The 16,380-nt window shown below is 46.0% G+C and overlaps 1 protein-coding gene across 5 annotated transcripts in view; it reads left to right on the plus strand.

Annotated features, from left to right (window-relative positions):
• The window catches only part of NFIC (nuclear factor I C), a 144,598-nt gene that overhangs the window by 92,563 nt on the left and 35,655 nt on the right, over positions 1-16,380 (plus strand). For all 5 annotated transcript variants that reach the window (XM_056822388.1, XM_056822385.1, XM_056822387.1 and 2 more), the window contains exons 3-6: positions 6,581-6,652; positions 11,169-11,243; positions 13,027-13,150; positions 15,046-15,170. In XM_056822388.1, the coding sequence (XP_056678366.1) occupies positions 6,581-6,652; positions 11,169-11,243; positions 13,027-13,150; positions 15,046-15,170 (396 nt within the window). The remainder of the gene's footprint in view (positions 1-6,580; positions 6,653-11,168; positions 11,244-13,026; positions 13,151-15,045; positions 15,171-16,380) is intronic.

The following is a 16,380-nucleotide window of genomic DNA, read 5'->3' on the forward strand; positions in this document are numbered from 1 at the left end:
GGAGTCTTCATAAATGAGAAATAGTGTGAAGATGGAAACGACAAGACTTAGCAACAGATAGAATACGTGGATTGAGTGGGAGTGAGGAGCCAACGATGACAACTAATTTGGGAGTTTGAGTAACTGGGAGGATAGTGATGCCCTCATTAGTAATAGAAAAGTTCAGAAGGAAGGAATCTGGGTTTGAAGAAGGAGATGAGTTCTGTTTGGGACATGTGGCGTTTGAGATACCCGTGGGACATCCAGTTCAAGATATCCAGAAGGTAACTAGTTGTTGATGTGAGCCTACAGATCAGGAGAGAGGGTAGGATTGCATATATTGGTCTGGAATCATTTCCAGAGAGAACCCAGGTGCTGGTGAGGTCCTCCTACTTCTAAATCCACTGTTCTATCCACCGTACTCTCTTTCTATACTTCCTTCTAGGTCATTGATAAAATTATTAAACAATAGGAGACCAAGGACAAATCCCTGAGACATGCCATTTCAAGACCTTCCTCTAAGCTGTTACTGACACTTAATTGCTATTCTTTTAGTCCAGCCATTTATTCACTTCTGAATCAACTTAATTATATTGTTACTTAGCCCACATCTCTCCTTATTGTCTATGCATATAGCATTTGACGGTCCAATCCAATACTTTGCTGAAATCTAGGCATGGTAGATCTATAGCACCCAGTTTTGCTGAAGACACACTGGCTCCCAGAGATTACTTCTTCCCTTTCTAAATGCTCACAAACTAACCCTTTAATAATAAATATTAGAGTTTTCCAAGATATTGAAGTCAAATTCACTGGCTGATAGTTTGAAATCTCTTCAATTTATTTATTTATTTGGTTGTTTTTTTTTGTTTGTTACAATTCCCAGTCTTCTCCCTTCTTCTCTCTCCTCCTCACATTAGAGAAAGCATCACTTAGCAAATATATTATATATATATATATACACACACATACACACATATATAAACTATGTCTTTTGTGTTTCTAGTTTTTGAAAAGTCAGCTATTTTTAAAAACTGGGACATTTGCTTATCTCTATTCTTTAGCTAGGTAATGCAGAGGATAGAGTATAGGGCTCAAGTTCAAATTCAGCCTCAGAAACTTACCAACTGTGTGCCCCTGAACAAGTCACTTAACCTCTATCTGCTTCGGGTTCCTTAACCGTAAAGTGTGGATCCTAGTAACACTTACTTTACAGTGTTGTGAGGATCAGCTGAGATAATATCTGTGTAGCACTTAGAATAGTACTTAGCACATAGTAGGTGCTTAATATGCTCATTCCCCTAATTCCATACCGTCTAGTACTCCTCCCATTTTCCATAGTATTTTTTCCACTTTATTTTAAAATATTTTTCCATGTTTCCATGATTCATTTTCTTTCTGTCCCCACTTCCCTCTCCCCTCACAGAGATGACAAGCAATTCCACTACATTTTCCACAGTATTTAAAGGTTACTGATAGCAGGTCAGCAATCCTGTCTCTCCGTTCTTTGATCATATAGTTTATTCATGCCTGATTTTTTAAATCAATGAAGGCAACTTTGTGTTTGTTTATAATTTCCTCACTAATACTGGGTTTCATCTCCGTTAACTATTTTTGTGCTTTCTGTCCGAGTCCAAAGTCATTCTTCTTGGGAACTGGTTTGGAACTATAGCTTGCTCCCTTGTGATTTGGGACAATTCATTACCTTAGTGTGCCTCAGTGCATTCATCTGTAAAATAGTACTTTACCCACTCACATTGGTTGATGTGGGGAAAGCATTTGGCAAACCACACATTGCTTCAGACAAAGTAATGGTGGTGGTAGTGGTGATGGTAGTTATTGTCATTATCTCCCAAGATTGTTTCAAGAATCAAATTAGAGGATGTGTGTAAAGGTACTTTGTAAACTTTAAATCGATAAATCGAACCTTTAACCGAAAGCTCCAAATCTAGTGGGGGGAGGATAAAGCGCGTCTACCAATAACTGTAATGCAAACCAGGATGTTATGTGTACATAAGAGAGGGACAGCCAGTGCTATGGGAGGTCAAGAATTCGAGGGCTGGAAGGCCCTGCAGAGATATCTAGTCCAAGCCTTCCCCAAAGTATGAGTTCTTTATATGCCATTCATTGTATATGGTTATCCAGTCTCTGTTTGTACCCCTTTAATGGAGGAAGCTTCCTTGTACCCTTAGTCTACCTCTTCAAATTGTTGGCTAGCTCTCCCAGTTAGGGAGTTCCTCCTTGTAAAGGATTGAAATCTCCCTCACCACCCATGGCTCCAGGTTCTTCCCTCAGGGCTCAAGCAGAATAACCCTAACCCCATTTCCCCCAAACTTCCCCTCATATATCTGAAGACAGACATCACGTCTTCTCTAAGTCTCTTCTTCTTCCAGTTAAGCATCCTCAGTTCCTTAATTTGACTCTGTAATGGCACAGTCTCTAATCCCCTCACAGTCCTCCAAGTTATGGTCCATAAGAGAGGAAAGGATGTAGCCTGGGGACAATCCAGGAAGGCTTCAGGATGCTGGATCTTGAAGGACCTAGAAGACAGAGATCACAGACTCACACAACGTTCGTTCTGGAAAGGACTTTAGAGACCATCCGCTGATCTCCTTCATTTTACTGTGGAGAAAATTGAGTTTCAGAGGATGGAAGTGTCTTGGCCAAGGTCACACAGCTAGATAGTGGCAGATCTTGGGTTCAAACAAGACCCAGCGATCCAAATGGAGTGCTATTTCCATCATATCATAGCTCCCTGGAGGGTAAAGAATAGAGCAGAGTTGGACGGGTAGTGGTGGAGAGGATGGGGAGGGGACTTCTGAGTGAAGGGAACAATCGTACCAAAGGTCCTGAAGCAAGATGGCACTAGACACATTGAAGAATTGGCCCCTGGAATAAGGAGAAAGCACTGTATGGACATATATGCAGAAAATGAAGTGCTCTGTCCCCAAGACCTCATACACCTTTTAGAATAGAGTTGTACCTTCATTTAGTCCGACTAGGAAATAGGGAATGGTCTCGGTCCCAGCAATATTAACCTAACTATCTCTTACCTCATCTAGAGTCCCTCTTGTTGGAGCGGGGAAGAAGGCTGAGAAAAAGGAAGTAGATTTGGGACTCTAATCCAAGCTGCTCTAGAAACCAATAATGCTGAGCTCAGCGTCTGCTCATGGCCCAAGGAGGCTGATTATTTTTAGATAAGATGAAGGCAAGGGGATCACAGTATGTGTGTGCTGCTGATGAGAGCTAGTACAGGCAATTGTTGAAGGGAGGAGGCAAGGGCCCAGCAAAGATCTCCTGCCCCAAGTTTCTAGCCCCTGCAATGGGCAGGGCCACTCACGGAACACTGCAGTTGTGTGTCCTGGACCAGCATAATGCCTGCTACAGAGAGGTGACTTTTGGAGAACAGGGTGGGATGGAGGCTTCAGGGGTGCCCTGGTTGGGTGGAATAGATGATACTAAAGTTGAGATTCCCTGATAAGGAGTTACACAGTAACTGGGCAAGGCTAGGGAGAAGAGGGAGGGGAGAAGACAGATTTGGACCCCTGTATTGGCCCATGGGTAACTCAGATTATTTGTTCTTTCCAGGAGATGAGGGCCTAATGACTACCTGGATTTTTAGAGCAAGAGTAGGCTGATGCGTGTTCTATCAGGGAGCTGGTACCCACCTACCTCCCAGACTCATAGAATGTCAGACCCTGGAACAAAGAATGTCAGGACTGGAAGGGACCTTAAAACATAGGATGTGAAGAGCTAGAAGAGAATCATAGAATCCTGGAGTTTCTTGGTTGAAAGAAGCATTGGACATTGTCTAGCGTAGGACTCTCATTTCACATCTGAGCATTTGAGGCTCAAATGGAAAAGTGATTTGCCCAATCGGATTTGTAGCTGACCTGAGTCTAGCACCCAGATCCTCTGACCACTTGTCCAATGCTATTTCCACTTTCTCAAATGAAACTGGAAGGAACCTTAAAGATTGCTTTTGACCCTTCCCATAAGCATTTATCATTCAGTTGTGTAGCTCTCTAGAAAGTGTCTAGGACTGATATTAAGGAAACCTGGATTTCAGGTCCACCTCTAATTCTTGGTATGACCATGGGATGACAAATGACTACCCTTTCTGGGTCTCAGTTTCCTCAAATATAAAGTTGGACTGGATGTCCTCCAAAGCCCCTTCTAGTTTTAACTTTCTATATTCTCTTACTCCATCCACTCTGATTATTTTACATGTGTACATGTATTTGTGTCTAGACATGAGTATATCCTGTGTGTATTTGAATTTATCCACGTGCCCTGTGTGTAATGAATGGATATAGGTGCAAATGCACGCACACATGCTCCCAGATGTGTGTCCTCTGACAAATCAGACACTACCTGTGTCAAAATAAGTAGGTTTTTTCATCTCAGCCCTGGTTTCTCCATCTGTAAAATGGGGATAATAACATTCTGCAGCACTTAACCTCCCAGGGTTATTGTAAAGGACAAATGAGATCATGTATGTAGAACACTTTGCAAATCTTGTAGCATTTCATCAGTTATTGTTATTACTCTGAGAAACATATGGTTGATGCTTGGACTAGAGAGCCAGGGAAGAAGAGCATGACTCAGAGCTTCCTTCCTGCCCATGTGTACATGTGTGTGCTTCATCTCCCTCCTGCTGCTGGTGCTTCCCTGCTAAACCTACCTTGTATTTACTTGGCATATTTTGAACATGCCCCAAAGGCTTAGGGACAGTTTAAGATTGAATTTAAAAGCATAAAACCTTACTAAGACTTTTGGGGTACCCTTTATGTGTACGGGCACCTATGACTTTCCTCAAAAGAATGTTAGTTCCTGAGGAGGGCAACTAATTTTTTTTTCTCTTTGTATCCTCAGCACTTAGCATAACACTTGACACATAGTAGGTGCTTGATAAAAGATTATTAATTGGCTAATTGATCAGTCACCACCCTCTCTCCCCACAGCAGCAAAGGTCAGGTATTTTGGGGTCATGTGGGGTCATGTGGTATAGTGGAAAGAGTCTGGTTTGACTGCAGATCCTACCACTTTCTAGTTGTCTGAATTTAGGTAGGCCTCTTCATCTTTCTGGGCCTCGGTTTCCACATCTGTAAAATGGGAACAGCGGGACCTCAAAAGATGACTGGGAGGAACTGTAAAATTTTGAGCACAAAAGATGAAGATGAAAGGTTTTTTATGATTCCTGGTGTCCTTCTCGGTGGGTAGAAAGAGGAGAAGGATGGAGGAGAAAGAAGGGAGGAGGGAGGAGGCTCAGGGTAAGCCAGGCCTGGTTAAAGGCGCCACTGGGCCGGAGGTCGGGAGCTTCCTTGATTCCGGGCAGCCGGCAGGCGGGTGCTGGGGAGGCCAGGGAGCCCATTTATCACCGTCTGGGCGGGAGAGGGAGCTCTGGCTGGCAGGCAGAGGCCGCCGAGACTGTCCATTAACTCAGCAAATCAGATTACGTCAGGGAGCCATTAGTGTAAGGCTGTCACCATGGCAACCGGCCCAGCACTCCGACCCTGCCTGGTCACCAGCTATTAACTTTTTAACCATCTGTGGTAGGGGATGAGCCTTTCCCCATCACCATCCCCTACATGCTGGGCCACCACCCTCACTCACTTTCCCCAATGGAGGTCAGGCTCTCACCTTCCCACCTGCTCCTCTCTGACATCTGGAATGGGGCAGGACTCCTTAAAGAAGCCAAGGGAGCAGACTGGGCATTAGGGCATCCTTCCCAGAAGGCAGGGAGGTGGGCTGGAGGGAAGTCAACCATAGCAGGAGAGGCAAGCTGGGGATGCTCAAAGGATTTTCCCAGCTGGGAGCAGGGGGCACAGAACTTGGAATCAGGAAGATGAATCCCTCCTCAAACACTTAACTGTGTGACCCTAGACAAGTCTCTTATCTTCTCCCTGACGACATTTCCTAGTCTGTAAAATAAGAGGTTGAGATTCTTTGGTCTCTAGGATGCTTTCTGGCTTTAAATCTATGCTCCTCTAGGACCGGAACCCAAGAGGTTGGCACCTAAGCCACTCCAGGGGAATAGGAGTGGGCATGTGGGCAACTCTGGGGCTAGACATGCTAGCACGGGCTCTAGACCAGAGGTCAGGAGATCTGGGTTTCACTCTCAGTTCTCTCACTTAGTAGCTGTGTGACTGGGGAGTCACTTGACCTGAATCTCAGTTTTTTCATCTATACACAAATAAAGGAAAGATCTGTAATTTTAGGGGTGTGTGAGAACTCTTCGAGTGGGTGGTCCCTCCACTCAAGCAGTTCAAACCAGTCAATGACTTAGTAAATAAGTCCTTAGAAAGTTGAATCACAGGAGTTCAGTAACTTGCCTGGGGTCATGAGAGGGAAAGACTGGAGCCCATGTCTTCCTAAATCCAAGTGCAGTACTCTCTCCATCGTGCTGCCTCTACTCCCTCATCTAGAAAATAAAGATCAGAGATTCACAGGCTTATTTGTTCTACCTCCTTTGAAGGAGGTCAAACGAGATAATGGATATAAAAGTGCTAAAAAATGTGACTATTATTGTCATTATTCCTCATGGCAAATGGAGGGAGAAAGGAGTATTCAATGCCATGTCTCTCTTCTCTCATTTCAGACTCAGAGCAGAGCGGCAGCCCCCGGGCAGGAATGGGCTCTGACCAAGAAGACAGCAAGCCCATCACACTGGGTAAGTGGAGGAATGAGAGCCTTAGGGACAGGGAGATGGCAAAACACATGGTGCTCCTCACTTTCTATATATAACCTCAGACATGGCATTTGCTAGCTGAGCTCTATTTCCTCCTCTGATACATTAGAAAGAGCACAGGATTTGGAATCAGACAACCTAGGTTCAAATTCCCAGCTTTGATATTTACTGCCTGTGCAACCTTGGACACATCTTTTACTTCCCTGTGCCTCAGTTTCCTCTGTAAAATCTTTAGAGTCCTGTCTAGTTCTCTCTAAATCCTATGATCCTATAATGATAAAAATATCCGTAAGAGGCCCCAGGCCTTGAAAAACAGATTGTCCTTCCCTCCTCTAGAGCCTCAGGGATCTGAACCTGACCCACCCAGTCTTCACCCCCTAGGTTAACGCTGAAGCCTGGGTCATTTATTAGACCATGTAAGAGATATCATGGTAGAAAAAAGCTTTGCCCCTGCCATCGGGAGGGACACAGTCTAATTGTAGAGACTATTGTACAAAGCAGTGTATGGACAAAGGTAAGACAGATCGGCTAAAGGGGAGAAGAGTGGGAGAGTTGAGGTGGGGGTTCATTCGTTTTTTCGGACACGGTAGACACTGGTTACAGATCTAGGTGGCCATATGACCCGGTGGTTATCAAGGAGCTTGGCAGGGCCCCTGTGGTTGGAGATTCCAGGGCCCCAATCCCTTCTTCTCTCCCTATCACCCAAGGTGTCCTTTGCCAGCAAGAAGCCACAAGTTCCAAACCACTGCACTTCTGGCTCACAAACGTTAGAGCTGGAAGGAACCTTTAAAATCACTTAGAACGACCCTCTCAGTGGACAAGAGAGGAAGCTGAGTCCCCCCCCCAACCCCCCAGAGGGGAGGAACATGGCCAAGGTCCCACAGCTAATATATGGCTGGCTGATCCAGGATTCTGGCCCCCAAGTCCAGGGCTGATTGCACCACTCCCACTGGCTGACTTTGTCCAGTCCACAGAGAAACTCCCCATGGACTCAGCTTGTCAGGCAGAGGAAGTCAAGTTTCATCCCCCTCCCTCCCCAGCCAGGGAGTCCCCCAGAGAGAGAGCCTGTCCACTGCAGGAACAGGAAATCCTGGGCCAGGGAGAGGCCAAGGCAGAGGAAGGAGGGAGGGAGGGAGTGAAAGAGGGAGGGATTGAGGGAGCTAGTGGCTGGGTAGGCAGTAAGAGGGGAAATGCTTTGGTTGCAGTGGGACAGCTGGGGCCAGGCTGCCAAGAGGAAACTGCTGGCAGGCCTTAGAGGGGAGGGCGGGTAGTCATTTCTCCCTCAGCCAGTCCCAGACCCAATGCCTCTCCACACCCACCCCTAACCTATGGCCCTGCTTGACCCCTTTCAGAGGGAGGGCATCCCAGTCATAGTGGTCCTAGGCAGGAGGGAAGGATCCAGGGAACTGGAAACCAAGCTGTTTGGGGATGTGTTGAAGAAACTGGGGATGTTGATCCTGGAGAGGAGAAGACTCACAAGGGAGGGATGCTGTTTGAGACTATTTGGAGGGCTCTTGCTGGAAGAAAAATCAGATTGGTTCTGGTTGGCCCCAGAGGGCAGGAGCAATGAGGTGAAGTTAGAGAGACAGACAGACTTCAGATAAGGAAAGAAAACCAAACTTCCTAACAAACTGAGCGATCCATCAGCAGAATGAATTGCCTTAAGAGCTAGAGAATTCCCCCCATCATCACTGGAACTTCAAGTGGAGCTGGCTGACCACTTTGAGGGTGGGAGGCAGTTATAGAAGGGATTCCTGGTCAGATTTATAGGCTCGACTTGATGGTCTCTGAGGTCCCTTCCAGCTCTGTGCCTACGAGTTGAAAGAGGAGGCCATTTGAACACCACAAGCTCCCGCAGTAGGTCAGTTAGTCAATAAGGATTTCCTGGAGAAGCCCAGGGGTCTGCTCTGGGCAAGAGACAGAAGACTTCAGCACTTGGGGAGCTCGATGTCAAGCTGAAGAGATATTAGAATACCTGGGTGTTAGACTTGTCTGATACTGACAATACGTGGCAGACGTGTGGGCAGTCCAGTGGATAGTGGATTGAGCCTGGAGTTCGGAAGACAAGTTCAAATCCTGCCTCAGCTACTTCCCACCTATGACTCAGGGCAAGTCACTTGACCTTTGTTTCTGTTTCCTCACCCATAAAATGGAACTAAGAATAGCATCTCCTCCTCATTGTCCTGAGGACCAAATGAGAAAATATTCTATGGACTGCTGTATAGAAGTTTATTTGTTTATATAATATTTAATTATATATTATATTGTATGTATATAAATATATATATAATATGTATATTATATATATATAATATATATAATAGTGCACTACACTAGCTATTCTTATTTAAGAGGAGTCCAGAGAAGGAGGCCACTGTTGGGCTTAGGGCAATCAGAGAGGGCTTTCTGGTGGAGGTGGGACTTGAGTTGGTCACTGAAGGATGGGGTGTGATTGAGAGAGATGGAGAGGAGGGGGCATTCCAATATTTCAAAGCAGTATATATTTTTAGAAGTAGGACTGCCTGACATGAATGGGGTGGAGGTGACTAAGGGGATTGCCTTTGAGAGGATCCATCTGTAGGGACCAAAGTGAGGTGAAAGCCTGGAGACAGGGAGACGTGTAGGAAGTTCAAGGGCTCTAAGTAATGTATCCTGGGCTAGGTGGGGACTCCAGGAATGGTGAGGAGAGAGAAGGAAAAAGAAGACAGAATCCAGAGACAGACTGAATACATGAAATAGAGGATAAAGGAAAGGGAAGAGAAGTCAGTCAGTGGTTACTAGGTATCAGGGACTGTGCTAAACTCTGGGAATACAAAGAAGGCTAAGGGGGGGTGTAGCTGGGTTGCTCAGTGGTTAAAGAGACAGACCTGAGGTCAGGAGGACCTAAATTTAAATCTGGCCTTAGAGGCTTCGTAGCTGTATGACCGTGGACAAGTCACAATCGCCTAGTCCTTACCACTCTTCTGCCTTGGAACCAACAGTTAATATTGATTCAAAGGCAAACAGTAAAAGAGTGAAAAAAGGAGTGGTGGTGGTAGCAAGAGTATGGTGTCTGCCTACAAGGAGCTCTTAATCTAATGGGGGAGACAGCAGGCAAACAACTATGTACATAGGCATGTCCATACAGTATAAATGGCTCAAGGATTTTCAGCCTCCTGGACCCTGGGAGAATGATGTTCTCACTGTCGATGATGGAAGAGATTAGAAGAGGAATTTACTTCCAGGGAGGATAATTGCCTTGATTTTGTACATGAGTTTGAGATGCCAGGAGGTACACAGGGAGATCTTCTGCAATGATCAAACACGGGACCAGGGCTCAAGAGAAAGGGCAAAACTAGAAGTGGACTAAGGGGGGCATTGCATAGAGGAGAAAGCTGAAGAAGAGAGAGGATGAGGCTTTTCAGGGAGTCTGAGTCTTGGGGAAAACCTTAGTTCAAGGATAAGAAAGTCTATTCCTAACTAGTTGAGGGAGTAGGAGAAAGGATATTCCTAAGGAGCAGGGGGAGTTCTGGATAATCTAGGATTAAGGATGGAGTTCCTTAGAGATGTGAAAATGGAGGGGATGGGAACTATATCTTGGAAGGATGAGGACAGATTGTCTCCAGGAGGACAGGTGCTAATGGGGAGCCCAAAACAATACCTAAGGGATACAGGGACAAAGCATAAACTTAGGGACTCAAGCAACTGCTGCCCCCTGGTGGGGAAAATTGTGGGGGTGAAGGACACATACAAAAAACCCCAGGAAACCTCAACCATCTCCCCTGAACATCCATGGCACATAGGCCTTAGGCCCAACCAGAGTTCATTGGTATGATGCATTTCACTATCCCCCCAGAGAATTTGGAAGGACAAGGTCCCTGGAAAAGTTGAGCCATCTGCTGACCAGGAGGGGTGGGGTGGGGTTGAAAGGAGAATCCATAAAAAGGAGGAAAAAGAATTGGTTGGCTATGTGATGAAGGTGGTCTGTAACCTCTCGGAACCTTTATTTACAACCTGTAAAATAGGTGAAAATTAATCTGTGATAGGGGAAGAGCCCACCAGTATGTGTTGAGGTGATGTTCCTGGAAGTGACATGCTGGAGTAGGACCCAAGATCTTAACTCGGTGTTTGGAGACACAGCATTGCCCAGAGGGAAAGGCAGGTAAAAAGGAATTAGGAGACCTCAGCTCCAACATGGATTACCTATATGACCCTGAACAAGCCCTTCATCTTTTCTGAGCCTTGGTTTCCAAATCTACAAAATGAGAATTAGACAAGATTTTCTCTAAGGTTCCTTCCAGACATTCTATGTTCTAAGGTTCTTTCCAGCTCCTTTGGCCCTTCCTGCTACAGGTAGATGTGTGATGACAAGTTCATTTCACATCTGGGATTCTTTGAAAGATGAACAAAAGGATAAACAGGACTAGCTGCTGGATCAAGAGCCTCCACATCCCATCTTATCCCATTGCACTTGGTACCTTCCTCCCTCTGACTGTCCATTGTCTCTCTTTCTTCCCAGACACCACAGACTTCCAGGAAAGCTTTGTTACATCTGGAGTCTTCAGTGTCACTGAGCTCATCCAAGTCTCCCGGAGTGAGTAATTGCCTGGCTCCCCAGCTCCCATTTGGACCTTGACTCTGATCTAACGCATGGGGCTTAGTGAAGGGATGGGGTCTCAGGAAAGGAGATGGGTTTGGGGAAGAACTTCAATGAGAAGGATGGATTTGGTGAAGGGCTGGAGGCATATTAAGGCAGATTCACCAAGACCATGGGGGCTGAGTGAAGAGGGTAGTCAGCTCATTGAGGGAACAAAAGGTGGGTACAGAGATGTGGTCTCAGGAAAGGAATGTAAATACTAGGAGCTGCTAGGAACTGGATGAAGGGAAGGAGCTCAGTGAGAAGCTAGGAATTTGGTAAGGGAGTGGGAGCTTAGTCAAGAGTTGAAGATTCAATAAGAATAGAGGGATTTAGTGAGCGATGGAAGGTTTAGTGAGAGAACAGGGAATCAGTGAGGGTTCCAGTCAGCTTCATGACAATATTGGGTCTTGGTGGGAGGGATGGCAGGTAAGATGAGGGGTATGGTGGGCTCAATGTCGAGATAAGGGCTCAATGAAAGGCTGGAGGCTCAGAGGTATGGTGGGAGAGGGCACACACTGAAAGAATGGCCTTAGTCTATTCCCAGGCTCTGTTACTGGGCTCTCATCCCCTCTCAGAGAAGTTCAGAGAGAGGAGATTGAGTCTTCATTGAGCTGTGAGTTCAGCTTTCACTAAGAATGGGACCAGAGCCTCACCCACAAGAGCCAGGGAATATCTTAAGTAGCTGAGCTAAAATAAAACTTACACTGACAACAAAAATCCTTCCTTCCCCATATCACAGCTTTCACTATTCTGCCCACTTGGCCACTTCCCCAAAGATGCTGTGTCTTTCCTGTCAGCTGCTTCCCTCTGCCCTGACTTTGGGAAGCTCCCTCTGGCTAGTCTTTCCTTCTTATTACTGGGAGGTTTCCCCTCTTCACCCACCCCAGGGCTTCCCTGTTTCAAATCCTACTGGTGTTTGGGGGGGAGAGGGGGGGTGAAGGGTGGGTGAGGGAGTAGTCATGCTTTGAATCTGACCAGTGCCCACTTCCCTCTACTCTTTCCCAAAGGCAATTGTCTGCCTGTCTTGATGTTCATCTCTAAAGTGTCCGACTCCAACAATTGCTGTCTACCAACCTAAAAATAGAATTATTTTCAAGAGAAACTGTATATCCTAAATTGATGTTCCTGTAGGCAATAGGGAAATGACAGTGTGGAGTAGAGACAGCACTATTCTATGGAGCAGGACTCCTGGGTTTTAAGTCTAACTTGACTCCTAATTTTCTGTATGACTGCTGGCAAATCACTTCCTTTTTCTCAGTTTCCGTTTTTTTTATATGTGAAATGGGGAGATTTGACTTAATGATCTAAAAGGCTCCCTCTAGCTCTAAGGAGTCAATAATTCAACCCTAGCCCTGCTGCTGGCTCATTTTGTAGCTTTGGACAGCTTGTTTAAACTAACTCTCGAAACCTGTTTCCTTATTTGTGAGATAGGGTTAATACAATCTGTAGCCTCCTGCTTCCCAATGAGCTTCTGTAAGAAACAGTGATACTGGGGCAGCTAGGTAAGTACAGCACCAGGCTTGGGGTTAGGAGGACCTGGATTCAAATCAGACCTCAGACACTTCCTATTTGTGTGACCTTAGGCAAGTCACTTAACCCCCATTGCCTAACCCTTGCCACCCTTCTCTCTTAGAATTGACACTAAAACAGAAGATAAGGGGTTACAAAAAGAAAAAAAGTAGTGATACTTGTCCTCTGCACCCCAGTACTTCATACCCCCCTCTCTTGGATTTTGCAGCACCTGTGGTGACAGGCACAGGACCGAACTTCTCCCTGGGCGAGTTACAAGGGCACCTGGCCTATGACCTGAATCCTGCCAGTGCGAGCATGAGAAGAACACTGCCCAGCACATCCTCCAGTGGGTATGTTCCCACTTCAGGCACTTTGTCCAGGAGAAGTATTACTGCAAATAGGCCAGGAAGAAAGGGGCCAAGAAATGAGTGGCAGGATGTAACAGAGGTAGCCTTGAACTTCAAGTCAAGCTACCTGGGTTCTAATCCCAGCTTGGCCATCGACTAGCAGTTGTGCCACTACACAAGATGCTTAACAACTATGAGCCACAGTAGTCTCATCTGTGAAAGGGCAATGATATTATGCCACCCATCTCACAGGGTGGTTGAAAGATCAAAACAAGATAATGTACATAAAATGCTTTGTATATAAATATGTACTAATAGTAGTCATTGTCGTTGTCCCAGCTCTGACATCATCTTTCTGTGGGCCTTCCCTGAGCCTCATTTTCCTTCATTGTAATGTAAGAGGTTAGACTAGTCTCCAACATCCCTAGGAGCACTGACTTTCCATACTTCCATAGCATTCTATATGTCATGTAAAGAGCTTGGAAATTGAGAATCAGGAGTTCTGGTTTTTAGTACTGACTGCCATTTAATATGGGTCAGTCCATTCATTTTCTGAGCCTCAATTTACCCATCTATAAAATTAATATAATTCCTGCCTTTCCTCCTTCAAGGGACTGCTCTGCAGTTTAAGAACGGGAAAGTGTTTTATATGCCAAGGGTTTAAGTTATTATTACTTCAAGGATCTGTGATTACAGATTTTGTTTTATTACTATTATTCCTCTACTGCTGCCCTCCCTGTCTCATCATGGCATATGGATGACTCTGGCTCTCAAAGCCAGTGGAGTATAAACTCCACTGACAGGTCCTATCATGCTGGAAAGGCTTTGAGGATGGACCCAACCACAGCTTGTTGTATCTCTTATATAAGGACCAGCCTCATAAAGAACAGAGAACTTCATTTCCATTAGACAATGAATGTCTTTTGACCACAGAAACTCATTAAGGTCTGCAGAAGGGCTGTATTCTGCATCCAAGGAGAGAAAGTTCATAATGACAAAATTTTGGATTCTTAAGGAATTGAAAACTAGTGTCCCCCACACATACACATATACCCAGTATCCCTTCCTTCTATAGGGGGGTATATGGACTTCCAAACTGTACCCTACAGTACAGAGTGCCCCAAAGCATCAACAGGTTCCAAATTGCACATCCTAACCCCTGGGATATTTGATTCTCTTCTAGTGGTGTTGTAAAAAGAATGTGCTACTTGGTGTAAAAATCTTGCCTCTTACTTAACTATTGAACCTCTGTGACCATCAAAAAGTCACTTGACCTTTTGGGGCCTCAGTTTCCTCTTCGGTAAAATGAGGGGTTGGATGAAATGGCCTCTGAGGTTTCTTCCAGCTATAAATCTATGATTCAATGGATTCCTCCAAAGCCTGGGCACAACCCAGGGGCTTTGCCTCTGCTCCAACCTCTGGTCCCTGAGCTAGGGGAAGAAAGCCCTTGCTAGGAAGTCCCAGCTGATACTTCTGACTCACTGTGTAGGCTTGGGCAAATCCCTTCCGTGGGTCTGAGTTTCCCCAAATATAAAATGAGGCTCCTCTCTTTCTATCAGTTTCCTCATATGTAAAACGTAGGGGAAGCAATTCCTTTCCCCTCTCTGGTCTTGTTTCCACATATGTAAAATATGCGCAAAATATGGGGGAGAAGGAGGGGTGTCCCTTCCCCTCTGGGTCTCAGTTTCCTCACCTATGCATAAAACCTCAGGTCCCCCTCCCAGCGCTGATATCCTCAGGGTTCCCATGATGCCCCATTCAGAACCGGAAGTCCAGAGTGCGATTAAACTAGACTCTTTCCCCGCCCCCCTTTCTCTCCTAATTTCTTCTCCCCACCCCCCACCCCCACCCCCGGTCACGGAGTAACTATGCTTTGGGGGGGGTTTTCCCTTCTATAGGAGCAAACGACACAAATCGGGATCCCTGGAGGAAGACGTGGATACGAGCCCCGGCGGGGACTACTACACGTCACCCAACTCCCCGACGAGTAGCAGCCGCAACTGGACGGAGGACATGGAAGGGGGTAGGTGGGGCTGGGAGCTGCGGGTTAGCGAGGCCTTCTTGGGCTTCCCGGCCGACCAGACTACATATCCCGATAGGCCGTTCTGCGCCGCCGCTTAGGAGGAGGCTGCAGAGGGCGCCTAGCCTCCTGGGATTGGTAGTCGCGGCTGAAGGCGTACGGGGGCGGGGTTTTGACGAGCAGTTGCTTCTGGGATTTGCAGTCTCATGCTCACACGCTCCAGACAGGCTGGGGTCCCCCTGCGGCCAAATTAGGGAAGTGCGACCCCAGGCCCGCTTTCAATTACGTCCTCCCCTCCCCCTTACCGCAATCATCATTCATCTCTCTTTTCTGTCATGCCATCTCGCAAATTGACTGTTTTCCATGTCTGGAATAAGGCCCTTCCTCACCTCTGACTCCGAGAATTTCTAGCTTCCTTCGCAGCCGCCACCTCCTCCGGGAAGTTTTCTATGGTCTCCATAGTACGTGCTCTCTCCTTTTCTCTTTTCTTTTCTTTCCTTTCTTTTCTTCTTCCTGCGCCTTTTTATCTATCTATATATGTTTTGTCCCCCAACCCCAGAATGAACGCTCTTTGAGAGCAGGAACTGATTTCATTTTTGTCTTGTATCATTTTGTCTTTGTACCATGCCTGAAGGGAAACCTATCACAATACCTTTTCCCACAGACTAGAAATTTTAAAATTTCTATGGGATTGTTGAATCCAGTCCATTCTGCCTAGTTCTCTGCCTCCCTCCCAATTTCCATAGGGCCCACATAGCTGCATTTATAGGCTCATAAGTCTGGATGACCCCATTTCTCTGGAACCCTATCCCTGTATCTTTGAATTCCCATTTCTGCACACTCCAGTATCTTTAAAATTCCATCTCAGAAGACCTAACACTGAGATTCCATCTCTATGTGTCTCTAAAGGGTCTCTCCACTCAGGCCTTTGGCTGTTTCTATAGTATCCTCCTCTCCAAAGGCCCTCTTCTGTTTGTCCTCATCTCTAGAGGTACCATTCCTATGTCACTGTAAGGTCTTTTCACCCGGGCCCTCTGTCATTCCAGTAGTTTCCCAGCAGCAGCATCTATGAGGTCTATTTCTACAGTATCTCACCTTTGTAATGTCCCAAGACTGGGGGTCTCATTGACTTTCCTTCTCTTAATGGTCTCTCTAGCCTTCTTGCCCTTTGTCATTTCTTTAGATTTCCCAAAATTTCCTCTAGAGCCTCTAA

This window comes from Monodelphis domestica, chromosome 3, assembly GCF_027887165.1.
Source record: "Monodelphis domestica isolate mMonDom1 chromosome 3, mMonDom1.pri, whole genome shotgun sequence".
Classification (NCBI taxonomy): Eukaryota; Metazoa; Chordata; class Mammalia; order Didelphimorphia; family Didelphidae; genus Monodelphis; species Monodelphis domestica.